Below are 16349 nucleotides of genomic sequence, written 5' to 3'. Positions count from 1 at the left end.
TAACATTCCACAAAACAAAATAATTTACATAAATTATCTTGTTAATAAGTTGACATATGCTTGGTTTTAATGTTGTATGTGTGTGTAACGATGCTTTAATGTAATGATGAGGTGTCCATGTGTGGAGTGTGTTTTGTTCTATAAAAGCATTAGAGTGGCAGTAATGCACCGCTGTGAGGTTGGGCATCATCAGGCACGCGCATTCAGTTCAATTCACCGCACTATCGTCAGATACACAAAACGGAGGAGGCTTCTCATCTCGGGTGCTAAAACGTCTTCCTTTTATCTGACGTTCGTCTGCTTTCATTTCCGTTTACTGTAAATATCACTTCGTCGTCTGAATGGCTGAGTCTCCACGCAAATTTTTATCTTTCTCTTGTGTGCCGTTCATTTTTGTCTCCGCTGGTCATGAAGCTAAATGGCAGTTAGCCTAGCAGCGTCGCTACTCCCTGTAGCTGGACTAAAAAAAGTGGCCTAAAGATTCAATCAATGAAAACCCCCTTCAGAACCAGCCTTTGGATGTCTCTAAACTGTTATAAACCAGCAAAGGTCAAGAGGACGCAGCAAAGGTGCTCACAAGGGGAAAGAAAATAAGTCCGTGTGCTGAGAAAGAGAGTGAAAAGGAAAACGGAGGAAAGCAGCAGCAGCAGCTGGTCGGCAGCTAAAGTGAAAGAAAAACACCAACATCCCTGTGATGGCAAACGAGCCGGTTATTCTGAACGTCTATGATATGGTAGGTGACTTTAAACAAATACAGATAACTCGCTCCCGTGACAGAGGTGTGTAGTATTGGCATTAGTTCAACACATTCACTGGCTGTGTCTTAAAACCTTGTGAGCTGCCTACTTAGGCAGCATTTTGCACTCGCTTGAACGTGTATGTAGTCAGCTTGCTATGTTTGAGCTTTGTCAGCATGCATGCATGCATTTTAAAGCTCCATTAGTAAATGCAATGGAAAAGAGATAACATTTTATAGTCTAAGGAAATGTGTGCGGTATTTGGAAGCTTATCAGAGCGGATCCAGCTTTTATATACTTTCATATAAACAGTACTTAAGTTTAACCACGTTCCTGTAGTAAAAGATCAAGTTTATTAGATGTTGAATTTTAAGTATTGAGATGACAGTCTAGCTGAAAGCTTTGACCCAGTTAATTCAACTGCCATTTGAATCCACCTGTGATCTGAGGCAGCTGTTGAGAAGTCGTGCTAAACATAATGGATGCTTTGCTTTTTAAAATGACAAGAGAACAGCTCAATTAATCAGTATCACAGCAATATTACAACCCTCTTTTATAGAAGTTTCAATTAATAGCTAATTAACATTAAGAAACTTGAGTCTCAGAAAACAATTCTGCAGTGTGTAATTTTCTTCTGTCAAACTCAAAAGTATCAAGCTTTGCTTGACAACAAGCAACATGCAGACTAAAAGCCAAAATGTAATATCGCATATTAGTGGAGCGGAGTGACAGGAAGTGCTCCTCCTGGTTCAAAGTGTTCTGTAATCACTTCACTCCAGGTTTTCTATTTCCTGCTCAAGCTCATGAGGGGTGTCAGGGGGCATCTACACCACAACAGCACTTTATGGGCCTAAAAACACAAACTTTTGAAAGTTGGTTTCAAAGGATACATATACTACACAGCAACAATGTACTACAAACAATTTTTTTTGTGTGTGTGCAGACAACAACATTGTCAGAGCGATCCCGTTCACATGGATCCTCGAAAATGACTTAAAAAGCTGTATTATGCATGCCAGACCAGTAGTTGGCGATGTAAAGAAACACTGTGTGAACAAGTATTAGGCCTATGCTTGGCATCACCATTTTCACAAATTCACATTTTTGTAGTTTACACCGAGACCATAACCATATTGTGCACTTTGAAACCTATTTCCAATAGTTTGTTTTCAGGCCTCCAAAATGCAGTTGCCGTGTAAATGAACTTCCAAAACACAACGTTTTTTCTATTTTTAGTTGAAAATTGGTGTAAATGCCCCTAAAGCGCAAGTTCTTGAAAACAATACTGTTTCTGGGGTCCGTGTAAACTACAAAAATGCTAATTTATGAAAACGGTGACGTCATGCACGTGTATTACACATTCAGTCTATAGGAGTGCATAGTGTTTCTTAATAAAGTGACATCGCCAACTACTAGCCTAACATGCGTAATACAGCGTTTTTAGTCTTTTTGGCAGAACTGTCTGAAGGGGGGTCATTTCGACAACATTGTTGTCTGTATGCACTTTTAAAAAAAGCTTTTGCATTGTTGTCATGTAAACTGACCCTCAGAGAGTGGAAGTAGAGCAACAGTCCATTTCAGAAGTAAAAATCCCATTCATCCTCTTTATTCAGAAATTGCTTTTTAACAATAAATTTATTAAAGACAGACCTCTAAGCTATGAGGTGGTTAATTGATGGTATATGCTTTTGTTGGAGCCATCAGACCACATTTTCAATTTATTTTTAAACAATCATGTTCAACAGCAGAATTTCTGGTGACCGTACCTTTTAAGTGTCATTGATCACTGAGTAACGTGAATAGTCTCCATTTAAAGATTTAGTCTGTCTCATGTGTCTCATTGACCCTTTGAAACAGGGTCATGGAAATGTATACTTTCCTTAGGCCACTTCACTCATAGTAGTATGTTGGACTATTTTAAACTCATGTTCTCACACAAAGATTAAAGCTAGAAATTTGAGCTACTCCAGGTTTTAAAAGATGTCAAGTAATCTTAATTTGGATGGGAATCACATTACAAATTGTATGTCCTTAGTTAAGCCTATAAACCATGTGAGATTTGTAGCTTATAAAGCTGGAAATGGGAAATTTGTCAGTAGTAATCTTTCTATTTTTGACATACAAGTGGCCTGTGATTTCTAAAGTGCAGTTTGAAATTTTGAGGCTAATTCATTATTAATCATACATCCACGAATATCATGGGTTTGTGTCATGAACCTAGGCTCCAGCCTTACCATAAGGTCTTTTGCTGAAATAAAGTCCCCTTACAGTAGTTCCCATAGGAACTTATCAGAGTGAGATCTCCAACATAGATTTTATTTTCTAATCACAGCTCTTGGCATGAGAGTACTCTTGCTGAAAATCACACTTAGAAGCCAGTTGCTAATCACATAGAGACTAATCCCCAGTTCTGTGATGAAGGATATGTATAATAAGCTTTGAAGTAATTGAGGCCAGAAGGATAAGTATCTTATTTGACAACCCTGAATGATGAGGAGTTGGAGAATCCTCTAGCTGATCAATTTTTCTTATTCCTTTTCACGTATTTTTGACTAACTTTTCATATTTTTAAATTGCGTTTTAACAAAACAACACTTTACATTGTACCAATTGCTATATTGCACATGTACAGTCATGGCCAAAAATATTGGCACCCTTGGTAAATATGATCAAAGAAGGCTGTGAAAATTTATCTGCATTGTTAATCCTTTTGATCTTTTATTAAAAAATTCACAAAAATCTAACCTTTCATTGGATAATAAGAATTTAAAATGGGGGGAAATATCATTATGAAATAAATGTTTTTCTCTAATACACATTGGCCACAATTAACGGTACCCTTTTATTCAATACTTTTTGAAACCTCCATTTGCCAGTTTAACAGCTCTAAATTTTCTCCTATAATGCCTGATGAGGTTAGAGAACACCTGACAAGAGATCAGAGCCCATTCCTTCATCCAGAATCACTCCAGACCCTTTAGATTCCCAGCTCCATGTTGGTGCTTCTCCTCTTCATTTCACCTCACTCATTTTCTATAGGGTTCAGGTCAGAGGACTGTGACGGCCAGCAGAAGCTTGGTTTTGTGCTCAGTGACCCATTTTTGTGTTGTTTTTGAGGTTTGTGTTTGGATTATTGTACGGTTGGAAGATCCAAACATGGCCCATTATAAGATTTCTAACAGAGTCAGTCACTTATTGATTTTTTTTTTTTAATCTGTTGGTATTTGATAGAATCCATGATGCCATGTGTCTAAACAAGATGTCCAGGACCTCCAGCCAAAATATAGGCCCACAACATAAAAAATACAGCAGTATATTTCATTGTACACATGGAGTACTTTTTATCCCTGTGTTCACCAGTGTTGGCGTAATTAGTTATATTTAATAGTTACTTCTCACAAATAGTAACTGAGTTACATCATTATAAAAGTAACTAATTACCAGGGAAAGTAACTATTGCGTTACTTTAAAAAAAAAATGTTCAAATGTCAAATAACTTTGGATGCCCCCAATATTAAATGTTAAATTAATGAAATGGACACTAAAAAGAATAAATTATTGTTATAAAACATTGTACATTAATCTACACTATTTATCTACTGACACTTAGTATCAGTCAGTCAAGCATTATAATATAATATTATGATAATTTAATATTATATGATGATAGAACTTTAGTAATTAGAATAACCAAGTATGAATGCATATTTGTCAATATAAAACGCACTAAGGATTAATAAACTGCTGGGTTCATGAATATTAATCACGTAGTCTGCGTTTGCTCGAATTGATTTGCTGAAATCAAAACAGGGACGATAATAGGTGAGCGCCAGCCAATGAGATTGTCGTTGCGCATTAGTTCCGCCCACTACCAGAGAAACCGGCAGTTCTTAAAAGTCAAGAATTCCAAAGGAACTCCGTTATTTTGACAGGAAAATACAACAAAGAATATCGTTTACATGTAGCGCGTCAATTCTGCATGTTATGAAAGACTCTCTCGCCTGTATCTTTCTTTGCGTGCGTGTATGTGAGAGAAAGCGATCAAGTAGTCGTGCGTTCACACTAGAGTTTATGGCATGTCAAATACAGCTACACTGCGCATCCATTCAGATGAACTGAAAAATTTAATTCTAATAATATAATATAGTAACGCCACATTTTATTGTCAGTAACGGTAACAGCGTTGTAACGGAGGAAACAGTCATTCGTTTGATTACTCGTTACTGAAAAAAATAACGCCGTTAGTAACGCTGTTTATTTATAACACCGTTATTCCCATCACTGGTGTTCACCAAACCCATCTTGAGTGTTTGCTGCTAAAATGCTCATTTTTTTAGTTTCATCTGACCATAGAAGCCAGTCCCATTTGAAGTTCCAGTCGTGTCTGATAACTGAATATGCTGGAGTTTGTTTTTGGATGAGCGAGGAGAATTTTTCTTGAAACCCTCCCGAACAACATGTGGTAATGTAGGTGCTGTTTGACAATTTTTTTTTTTTTAAGGTTTTCTGACCCCGAGACTCAACTATTTTCTGCAATTCTCCAGCTGTGGTCCTTGGAGAGTCTTTAGCCACTCAAACTCTCCTTCTCACCGTGCATTAGAACGATATAGACACACGTCCTCTTCCAGGCAGTTTTGTAACATTTTATGTTGATTGGAAATTCTTAATTATTGTCCTGATGGTGGAAATGGGAATTTTCACTGCTCTAGCTCTTTTGTTAAAGCCACTTCACTAATTTGTGAAGCTCAATTATCTTTTGCTGCACATCAGAATTATATTCTTTGTTTTTTCTCATTGTGATGGATGATTAAGGGAATTTGGGCTTTGTTTTCCCTCCTATTTATATTTCTGTGAAACAGGAAGCCATGGCTGGATAATTTCATGTTCATAATCACCCTGGAGTGCTCAAAATTGTGAATATGAATGGGAATATACTTCAGAGACATTTTACTCATAAGAATTTCTAGGGGTGCCAAAATTGTGAAAAACATTTATTTCATAATGAAATTTCCCCTTATTTTAAATTCGTATTATCCAACGAAAGGATAGATTTTTGTGAATTTTTTTTTTAAATAAAAGGTCAAAAGGATTAACAATGCAGATTAGTTTTCACAGCCTTCTTTGATCATATTTACCAAGGGTGCCGATATTTTTGGCCATGACTGTAGTTAAATTAGTGCAGTAGGTTAATGCCATAAAAGACATCTAGAAACCAGCTGGTCCAGTGACATCTTATTTTCTGATGACACATAATCAATTGGGGACAGCTGTTGGTTACATCCTTAAACAACAGACCTGCTAATGAAATGCGTTGGGTGTGAACACAAAGGTTTGTCAAACACTGAGTCACATTGCCTGTCTCTGCATCTCCATACGTTACTCTGCGATGTATGTTTGCTCATTTTGAATGTGGCAATAATCTTGGATACTTCGTTTCGTTTAATTGTTCTAACAAATGGTTTTAATAAGTCATAATGGATTAGTAGTGTAATTGTGTAGATAATTTGCATAACAAAACCTAAAATAAATCATTTTAACCTGGACCATGTATGTATGTATGTATGTTTTTAATAATGTTTATAGCTAGCTTATGAATATCCACTTCGGATGCACATATTGCCCATATATTTGGGGCTCCTACAGAATATTTAAAAAATATCAACAGATTTCCAAAGAATTTGAAAGTTCTGCACATCCCTCATTTGTTTAAAAAATGATTTAAGTACCTTAGTCAGGGTATGATTTATTTTGAACAGGAATGAAAACCTTTGGTTGAGGGTGGAAGTACAGTGCATTCAATAGATTGTTGTTTAACAACATACCAGTTGTTTGGCTGACAAAACATTTTTATAAAAAAATAAAAAAAACTTTCAGGAGACAGAAATTACACAAAAATGACACATTTATACTGTACGTACCATTGTAAAAAAAAAATAAGTCTGTCCCTCAGAGTCTCATTTTCATCCATGCTAAATTCAGTGTAGCGTCTAAGTTCATTAATGTCTATAGGAGTGTAATAGTACTGTACACTTGAGTCCATTAAGTCCATAGTTAAGTGGTTTATTGTGCAGAATGAGAATCTGTTGAATATATTAACACTTATTATTAACGTCCTTTTCAGATTTGAACACTGCAAATCAAAACAACAACCCAGTTGTCCTTGAAACATTTTTACCGTTTGACTGTATGTGACTCAGACTTGTTTTGCTTCCTTATAGTATTGGATCAATGAGTTCACTACCTCTCTGGGAATTGGAGTCTTTCACTCAGGAATTGAGATCTATGGCAGAGGTAAGGCTCGCATTATGACTCAGACACCAAATGAGTCAAGCTGCTCAGAAATCCGGTGTTTAACTTGCCTGACTGCAACAAAGAAAGAAGGGGGTGTCTAAACATGACTAAACCTCACAGCGTAGATGATCTGTTGATGCAACAGGAAGAGACCTTGACATTTTAAGCAGTTTCTGCCTTCAAAGGCTTCCAGTTTAATCTGAAGAAGAGGAGATATTTTGTTTGGCAGTTCTAGAGAGTTTGCATTGGCCTTCTTGAATGATGTATGTGTGAACAAATTGACTTAAAAAGAGCACACAGTCTTCCAGGGTGTTTATAAGTATGGACAACGTGTTTTTAGTGGATGTTAATTGCACTACCAGCACTAGATACTGATCATCAAAGTTTGCTTTTCACCTTTACCCCAAATAGACAGATAGACCTATAGCATACTAACATAGACAACATATCCTCACTTCAATGTGTAAGTTATAAAAATAAGTTTATTTACACGATCTACACCCATTCTTGAAGTGTGAAACAGTAACTAAAACTAGTAAAAACATTTTCATAAATTGAAATAAAACAAAATATAAAGATTAAATAATAAAATAATTGTACTGAAAGTACTATAATTCCTAAAATACAACTGAAATAATAATAAATTAAAACGTAATAGAAATATAAAAAGTTAACATAAAAAAACTTAACATTAACTTCAAATTAAATATATACAAAACGTAAAATTAAATGAGAACTGAAAATTATACAGATTATAAAAAATTATATAGTATAAATAATAGTATATGAATAATTATAAAATAACATTATTGTTAAGTGCTTGTCAGAGTGTTTTAACACACCGACTAGGGGTGAGCGATTAAGTAAAAAATAATGTATATCAAATGAACCGAACTACAAGTGTGAACACAAGTGATAAAATGTGCTCTTTATCACATTTGTGTGCTAACAATCTCTCTGTAAAGGCACATACTTTAATAACCTAACTCGTACTTTCTCTTTTACTGCAGAGTTTGCCTATGGAGGACATCCTTATCCTTTTTCAGGTATATTTGAGATAACACCTGGTGACGCCACAGAACTGGGAGAGACATTCAAATTCAAGTGAGTCACAATATTTATCACTATGCTGATCAGACTGAAAGGATATGTCTGCAAAAACCTCTTCGTCTCTCTGCCTTTTTCTCACACCCTCTTTACTTTCTACTTGCTTTCTCAGAGAGGCCATTGTTTTAGGGAGCACAGACTTTACAGAAGAGGATGTGGAGAGAATTGTGGAGGAAATGGGGAAGGAATATAAGGGGAACGCCTACCACCTCATGCACAAGAACTGCAACCACTTTTCCTCAGCACTATCAGAGGTGAGCTGAAGGAAATGTCTGTGTGTGTGTATATACGGTATCTCACAAAAGTGAGTACACCCCTCACATTTTGGCAACCATTTTAGTATATCTTCTCAAGGGACAGTTCTATAGAAATGAAACTTGGATATATTTTAGAGCAGTCAATGTGCAGCTTGTATAGAAGTAAAGATTTGCTGTCCTCTGAAAATAACTCAACATACAGCCATTATTGTCAAAAAAGCTGGCAACAAAAGTGAGTACACCCTAAGTGATAACAGCTATACGTCGTTTAACCATGCAAGGCCACATGTCCTATTCATCATGTTCATGTTTTTGTCTGCTTGACAGGACTATACAAATTTGTGTATCTTGTTTTACAGCAGTTAAAATTTGGTGCTTTGAGTACAATTCTCTCATACTGACCACTGGATGTTCAACATGGCACCTCATGGCAAACAACTGTCTGAGGATTTGAGAAATAGAATCGTTGCTCTCCACAAAGATGGCCTATAGACTATAAGAAGATCAGTAACACCCTGAAACTGAGTTACAGTACAGTGGCCAGGGACATACAGAGGTTTTCCAAGACGGGTTTCACCCTGAACAAGCCTCGCAAGGGTCGATCAAAGAAGTTGAGTCCTTGTGCTGTGCGTCAGGTGCAGAAGCTGACTTCAAAAAACAGACGCATGAGTGCTGCCAGAATTGCTACACACTGCAACAAGTCTGTTTGCATGGCGGTCATCCCAGAAGGAAGCCTCTTCTGAAGCTGGCTTACAAAAAAGCCTGCAAACATTGGGGAGCTGTGGTTCATTGAGGGAAACATGGATTCCACCATGTACTGTGACATTCTGAAGCAGAAGATGATGCCCTCCCTTCAGAAACTGGGCCGATTGGCAGTTTTCCAACATAATAACGACCCCAAACACACTGCCAAGATGACAACTGCCTTGCTGATGAAGCTGAAGGTGAAGGTGATGGAGTGGCCAAGTATGTCTCCAGACCTGAACCCTATTGAACACCTGTGGGTCATCCTCAAGCTGAAGGTGGAGAAGCACCATGTGTCTAACATCCAGCAGCTCCGTGATGTCATTATGGAGGAGTGGAAGAGGATCCCAGCAACAACCTGCGCAGCTCTGGTGAACTCCAAGCCCAGGAGGATTAAGGCAGTGCTAGATAACAATGGTGCCCCTACTAAATATTGACACTTTGGACACAGTTTTGACATGTTCACTTAGGGTGTACTAATTTTTGTTGCCAGCTATTTGGACAATAATGGCTATATGTTGAGTTATATTTAGAGGACAGTAAATTTGTATTTCTATACAAACTGCACATTGACTACTCTAAAATATATCCAAGTTTCATTTGTGTAGTATTGTCCCCTTGAGAAGATATCCTTAAATTGTTGCTGAAATGTGAGGGGTGTATTCATTTTTGTGAGATACTGTGTGTGTGTGTGTATATATATATATATATATATATTAGGGATTGCACCGACTAGTCGATTTTAATGCTCTGCCATGATGACGCTTTAAGCTTGACGTCGACTAGTCGCTGGTCCTATAGAGGGCGCAACAGTACAAGAAATCTCTGAAGGACTTCCACATTTACGCTCCGTTTCCAAACAGTTAAAATGACAAATAAATGCATACTCTGAAAGCGCTCCACAAGACATGTGTGATTATATTACTGGATGCTCGAAATTGAATGGGAGAATGCATGTTTTAAACAGCTTATAGTCAGTGTTGGGCAGTAACTAGTTACTAGTAACTTAGTTACTGTAATAATATTACTTTTTGCAGTAACTAGTAGTGTAACTAATTACTAATAAGATTTCAGTAATAATATTAGTTATTATCCATAACACAGCTTAGTTACTTAGTTACTTTTGATGCCTCAACCCCGCTGATAGTTTGTCGCTGCTTGGTACTTGTTCTTTTTTTGTTTGTTTGTCCTGTCTTAAGCAACTTTTTCCCGATCAGCTTTACTAGAAACGAACTCCTGGACATCAGAAACGGCACACCAAATAACTTTCTGCCTACATTTGAGCATTCAGACCTTTTACTGGACATTTTAATCGGAGGAGCTGCGTTCCTATACAAGCGCTCCAGGCGACCCAGGCGAGGGAAGCGCGCCGGCGCGCTCGTGAAATTCCGACAGCGCGGGTTTAGGACTCCGCTGCCCAGCATTCATCTGGCGAATCTCCGCTCCCTGGCAAATAAATCAGACGAAAGCCTTGTACAAACAGGCCAAATGCACACTGAATAGGGAGATAAGAGTGGCAAAATTAAACTACTCTGGAAAGCTAAAAAAACAGCTTTCAAGCAATGACTCCACATCAGTGTGGAAAGGCCTGAAAGCCATCACCAGCTACAAGACCCTATCCCCCAGCACTGAGGCCAATCAACAACTGGCTGAAGACCTGAACGAGTTCCACTGCAGGTTTGAAAAGACTGGTCTGACACCCCACACCCGCTCCGACCGTCTCACAGCACAGCCATCCACACCCTCACCCTCCCTCCCCCCTACTGTTTCTCAGCCTGTACTCAAGATCTGTGAAGATGATGTATGCAAAGTCTTCAGAAAGCAGAAGATAAGGAAAGCCAAAGGCCCAGACGGTGTCTCTCCAGCCTGCCTCAAAGCCTGTGCTGTCCAGCTATCATCCATCTTCACATTGATCTTCAACAGATCACTAGAGCTGTGTGAAGTCCCCTCCTGCTTCAAATGTTCCACCATCATCCCTGTACCCAAGAAACCAAAAATCACAGGACTTAATGACTACAGACCTGTTGCTTTAACATCTGTGGTCATGAAGTCATTTGAGAGACTGGTGTTGGCCCACCTGAAGGACATTACAGGACCCTTGCTGGATGATAGTGGACTTCAGGAGAAACCCCCCTGCTCTCCCCTCACTCACCATCATGAACAGCACTGTGGCTGCAGTGGAGTCATTCAGGTTCCTGGGCACCACCATCTCTCAGGACCTGAAGTGGGACAATCACATTGACTCCATCGTGAAAAACGCCCAGCAGAGGTTGTACTTCCTTCGTCAGCTGAAAAAGTTCAACCTGCCACAGGAGCTGCTGAAACAGTTTTATTCAGCTGTTATCGAGTCAGTTCTGTGCTCCTCCATAACTGTCTGGTTTGGGTCAGCCAGCAAATCAGATCTAAGAAGACTTCAACGGACTGTTAGGACAGCAGAAAAGATCATTGGTGTGCACCTGCCCAGCCTTCAGGACTTGTACAACTCCAGAGTGAAGAAACGGGCAGGTATCATCATCAAAGACCCCTCTCACCCCGGACACAACTTGTTTGCACTTCTCCCTTCAGGCAGACGCTACAGATCTCTGTGCACTAGAACATCTAGGCATAAAAACTGCTTTTTCCCCCATGCCATCTCCAGCTTAAACAGCTAATACATGAATCATTACCGGTGTTCTGTAATTCATTCTGTAATTCATTCTCCATCTTTAATTATTGCCTCTTTCTCAAGTATTATGTAAATACACATACATATCTGTTTATTTATACAGCTGTATATAGAGTAAATAATGCACAAATCTGTACATAAATCTACTGTTCCAGATTCATACTTATTATTATTATTATTATTATGATTATTATCCATTGTTAAGTCTTACTATTTAAATGTTTTTTCTGTTCTCATGTCAGATGTGTTTGTATGTATGTATGTACCAGGAGCACCTTAAAACCACAACAAATTCCTCGTGTGTTTGCGCACACCTGGCGAATAAAGCTAATTCTGATTCTGATTCTTTTTCTGATTTAAAATCCAACAATCAAAACATTCATAGATTTATTTTCATAATTTTCACGACACTCACATGCATGTGATGTCCCCAGTGCAGCAGGCAAGCTTGGAATATGGAAAAGTTTACATTCAGCAGAACGAAATATTGCATTATATTGATTTTGTCAGGAAAAAAAATGATCTGAACACAGTTGTGTAAGTTGTGGCTTTACTCTACTTTACTCTGGCATCCCACCCACATCCCTCTGATCGGCATGTAGTACATTATATTACTATAATTAAAAATATTTTTGGAAAATTAAACAGTTTCTTACAAACTTATGTGATTTGATAAAATACATAATGAAATATAATCGTATATGGGTAATGGAGAAATTACAATTAGCTTCAAGCTACACATGATAATTAATGAGATTAATACAACACTTCTACTTGAATGCCACTATCAGTCACTATTGAGTGTTTGTAATAACTTCTGACTGCGATCCAATGTGGATTTTGGTCAAATGATGAGGCAGAAATATGTTGTTAGTAACATTCTAGAAGAATTTTATCTGGAAGATACACAGTTACAACTTCTGTGGGGCGTGAAGAAAAAGTAATGTAACTAGTAGTGTAACTAATTACTGTTGCCAGAAAGTAATAAGTAAAGTAACAATATTACTTTTGAAAGGAGTAACTAGTAATGAGTAATATATTACATTCTTTGAGTAACTAGCCCAACACTGCTTATAGTACAGGTCAGTTAATCGCCATTCTAATATAATGCGCTGCTGCTCTGTAACGCACACACATAGGCTTCAGACAGTAGCGCGTACATCACGCGCAGATCGTGCGTGCACAGAATCGTTTAGCGCGGAAATGTATTGTCGACGCTGTTCTGTGATTTCTCAATAAAATAGCTTAGAAACTGAAAAGTTCAAGCATATATTTCTTATTAACTAAATCCCCCAGCTTCACTAGTAGAGAGTCGCTGCCAGGTAGAATTAATTCACACACGCAATCGCTCTCACTAATGCATTCATATGAATGTAATCTTTACTGTGCTACTTTATCTGTATCTGATTTAGAACGAGCAGAAATCTGTGAGAAATATAACGACCCAAAGACAAAAGAACTGATACAAATTAGCTGTTATAGGAGCAATAGCCATGTGGGCAACACTGTGTCATATGCCATAGCTTTGCACAAGGTTTTTGTCACAGCTCCAGACTTATTTGTTCATTAATGACATCATCAGCGACTAGTCGACTTCGACTCGACTTTCATCACATAAAAGTCGACTTTAAAAAATCAGAAGTCATTCAACCCCTAATAAATTAAATAAATATATATAATCTCTTGGGTCCACGTTGCCGTAAAGAGTCTAAAATCTCACAATATCTCCCTCACAGATCCTCTGTGGTCGAGAGATCCCACGCTGGGTGAACCGACTGGCCTACTTCAGCTCTTGTGTGCCCTTCCTTCAGAGCTGCTTGCCAAAGGAGTGGTTGACGCCGGCCGCACTGCAGTCCAGTGTTAGTCAGGAGCTCCAGGGAGAGCTGGAGGAGGCCGAGGATGCTGCGGCCTCTGCCTCGACGCCTTCCTGCGCTGTGGCACCCGCTCCCAGACCTACCCGACACCAACCACGCCGATGAACCCTGCTGCCTTGAGTGACAGGCCACCCCTGCTTTGAGCTGGACCACAGCTCCTGCTGCCAATAGACCCCACACTCCCTCTCCTGAGAGACTAGCAATTCACCAGCGGACTAGATGAAATCCACCGTCTGTGTTCACTGATTTATTTCAGTACGCTCAAGTGACCGTTACGGGCCTGGAAACTATCGATCTTGTTTACTGTAAAACCTTCTATGGGTTCGTCAGTGTTTTGACTTAATTACGTTTTGGCCTTTTATGTTTTGTTTTAAAAACTCAGGACTTGAATACAATGGCTTTTAGTCACCGTTTTTTTTGTTTTCTATTTTTTAATGCTTTTCTTACGCTGGAGTTGAGCACTAGCCTTTTTCCCCTTATTCCTACAGGAAGCGCCTAGTCAGTGAATATGAGACATTTTTATGGAGAACATTTGTTTACAGATTTCTTGCGTTCCAATCCGTGTATGATTGTGTTGTGTGCAGGTTACAAAAGCCAAATTTCCACACTTTTGTAATGACACACATCCCACACTTTGGTGACTGTGCCTGAAGATTTTTACCATTACGTGCTCGGAGAGCTCTGCACTCTTTCTCTACAGATCTCTACCTGTTCGGTCTGCTTTGAGTGGCAGGCTTCTTATCCTATGAGACCTTCCTCAGATGTTTTACACCTTTTTAGTTTTTAGAGTCTTATATGTACTTGAGACATTTGTATTGCATTTTATGATTATTAAAGAAAATATACAAGTCTGTTCTCAAACAAAGTTATCCGTTAATTCTGACAACTCAGTGGAAACATACAAGAGTGTTTCATGTTAAAGGCATAATTCAATATTTGCTCACTCTCGTCATTTCGAATCCGTTTCTTTCTTTTATCAAACAAAAATACAGACGTTTAGCAGAATGTCTGAGCTGCTCTTCTCTATATAATAAAAGTGAAAAGTTACTAGTCTCCAAAAATGAGAAGTGCCATGAATGTAGTCCATACAACTTGTGCACTACATTCTAAGTCACCTGAATAATGTATGAAAGCTTTGTGTGACAAATGGATTGAAAAGTAAGTTACTGAATAATTGAAAATCTTGCTTGAGAGCCATGGTCACCATTCACTATCATTATGTGGAATAGAGCAGCTTGGCTGTTCTACTAAACATCTCCTTTTGTCTTCCATGGAACAACTGAAATCTTGTGGATTTCAGAAGATATGAGGGTGAGAGAATGATGTGTTATGAACTTCAATTAAGTTTTATAATGCAATATGAGTATTAGAATGGTACGTTTTGACTCAATTTTATCTGTTTGCTTTGTGTCCTCTTGCTGATTTTTAATGGCTAAAGTTTGACAATGGTCATTGTGGCACTGAAAAATATTAGTCATTCAAAAATGAAAATGCTGTCATCATTCACTCACCCTCATGTCTTTTGAAATCCACATGATGTCCATTGTCCCATGGAAGACAAAAGGAGATGTTTAGTAGAACAGCCAAGCTGCTCTTTTTACACAATGAAAGTGAAAGGTGACCACGGCTGTCAAGGATGTTTTCTAGTCAAGATTTTGAATTATTCATTGACTAAAACATCTGTCCGTTCCTCACACAAAGCTATCATACATCTTCAGTCAACGCAAGTTTTATGGACTACTTTCAAGGCACTTGTCATTTTTGAAACAAGATTTTTTTTTTTTTTTTTTGAAGAACCGTCAAACCAGCTGTTTGCTTCAATAGTATGGACATTAGGGGGCTTTCACACTAGCACTTTTGGTGCGCAGTGCGCACCCGGGTTCATTTGACATCCGCGAACTGTACCCAAGTCCGCCCAAAAGAGGGGTGGTCTAGGGTACGGTTTGCTTCTGGTGTGAACACAATCGTACTCAGTCACGGAAGAGTGAATTGGTGCATTTATTTGTTTACTCACTCTTTTTCCTGATAAGCATGACTGACGCGCTGCAGCAGAGTCCCGCGTTCTTTTGAACCTTAGCATTACACTCTTGACAAATGTACCCTTGTGCTGTTCTGTGTTGGCGCCAGTGTTGGGCAGTAACTAGTTACTAGTAACTCAGTTACTGTAATAATATTACTTTTTGCAGTAACTAGTAGTGTAACTAATTACTAATAAGATTTCAGTAATAATATTAGTTAATATCCATAAAACAGCTTAGTTAATTTTCAACCCCGCTGATTTAAAATCCAACAATCAAATAATTTCTAGATTTATTTTCACAATTGTCACGACTCGCACATGCATGTGATGTCCCTAGTGCAGCAGGCAAGCTTGGAATGGAAAAGCTTACATTCAGCAGATAGAAATATTGCATTATATTGATTTTGTCAGGACTCAGGAGAAAATATGATCTGAACACTGTTGTATAAGTTTTACTTTTCTATACTCTACTTTACTCTGGCATCCCACCCACATCCCTCTGATCAGCATGTGGTACATTATTTTAATAAAAAGTATTTTTGGAAAATTAAACCGTTTCTTACAAACTTATGTGATTTGATAAAATGCATAATGAAATATAATCGTATATGGGTAATGGAGAAATTACAATTAGCTTCAAGCTACACGTGATAA

The 16349-nt window shown here is 38.2% G+C and overlaps 1 protein-coding gene across 1 annotated transcript; it reads left to right on the top strand.

The window, feature by feature from the left end:
- The first annotated feature begins 44 nt into the window (after positions 1 to 44).
- On the top strand, positions 45 to 14697 carry desi2 (desumoylating isopeptidase 2). The gene is made up of 5 exons (XM_058795479.1): positions 45 to 733; positions 6956 to 7028; positions 8039 to 8132; positions 8248 to 8389; positions 13538 to 14697. The coding sequence occupies exons 1-5, from the start codon at positions 695 to 697 to the stop codon at positions 13778 to 13780; spliced, it is 591 nt and encodes a 196-aa protein (XP_058651462.1). The 5' UTR covers positions 45 to 694; the 3' UTR covers positions 13781 to 14697.
- The last annotated feature ends 1652 nt before the right edge of the window (positions 14698 to 16349 follow it).

The sequence above is a fragment of the Onychostoma macrolepis genome, chromosome 13 (genome assembly GCF_012432095.1).
Source record: "Onychostoma macrolepis isolate SWU-2019 chromosome 13, ASM1243209v1, whole genome shotgun sequence".
In the NCBI taxonomy this organism is placed as follows: Eukaryota; Metazoa; Chordata; class Actinopteri; order Cypriniformes; family Cyprinidae; genus Onychostoma; species Onychostoma macrolepis.
The sequence above is the reverse complement of the archived record's forward strand: the minus strand, read 5'-3'. Positions and strand labels throughout refer to the sequence as shown.

Coding starts and splice junctions, on each gene's coding strand:
- desi2 (XM_058795479.1), top strand. CDS start 695: ATGGCAAACGAGCCGGTTATTCTGAACGTCTATGATATG. Junction 7,029..8,038: donor AATTGAGATCTATGGCAGAG/GTAAGGCTCGCA, acceptor CTTTTACTGCAG/AGTTTGCCTATGGAGGACAT. Junction 8,390..13,537: donor TTTCCTCAGCACTATCAGAG/GTGAGCTGAAGG, acceptor TCTCCCTCACAG/ATCCTCTGTGGTCGAGAGAT.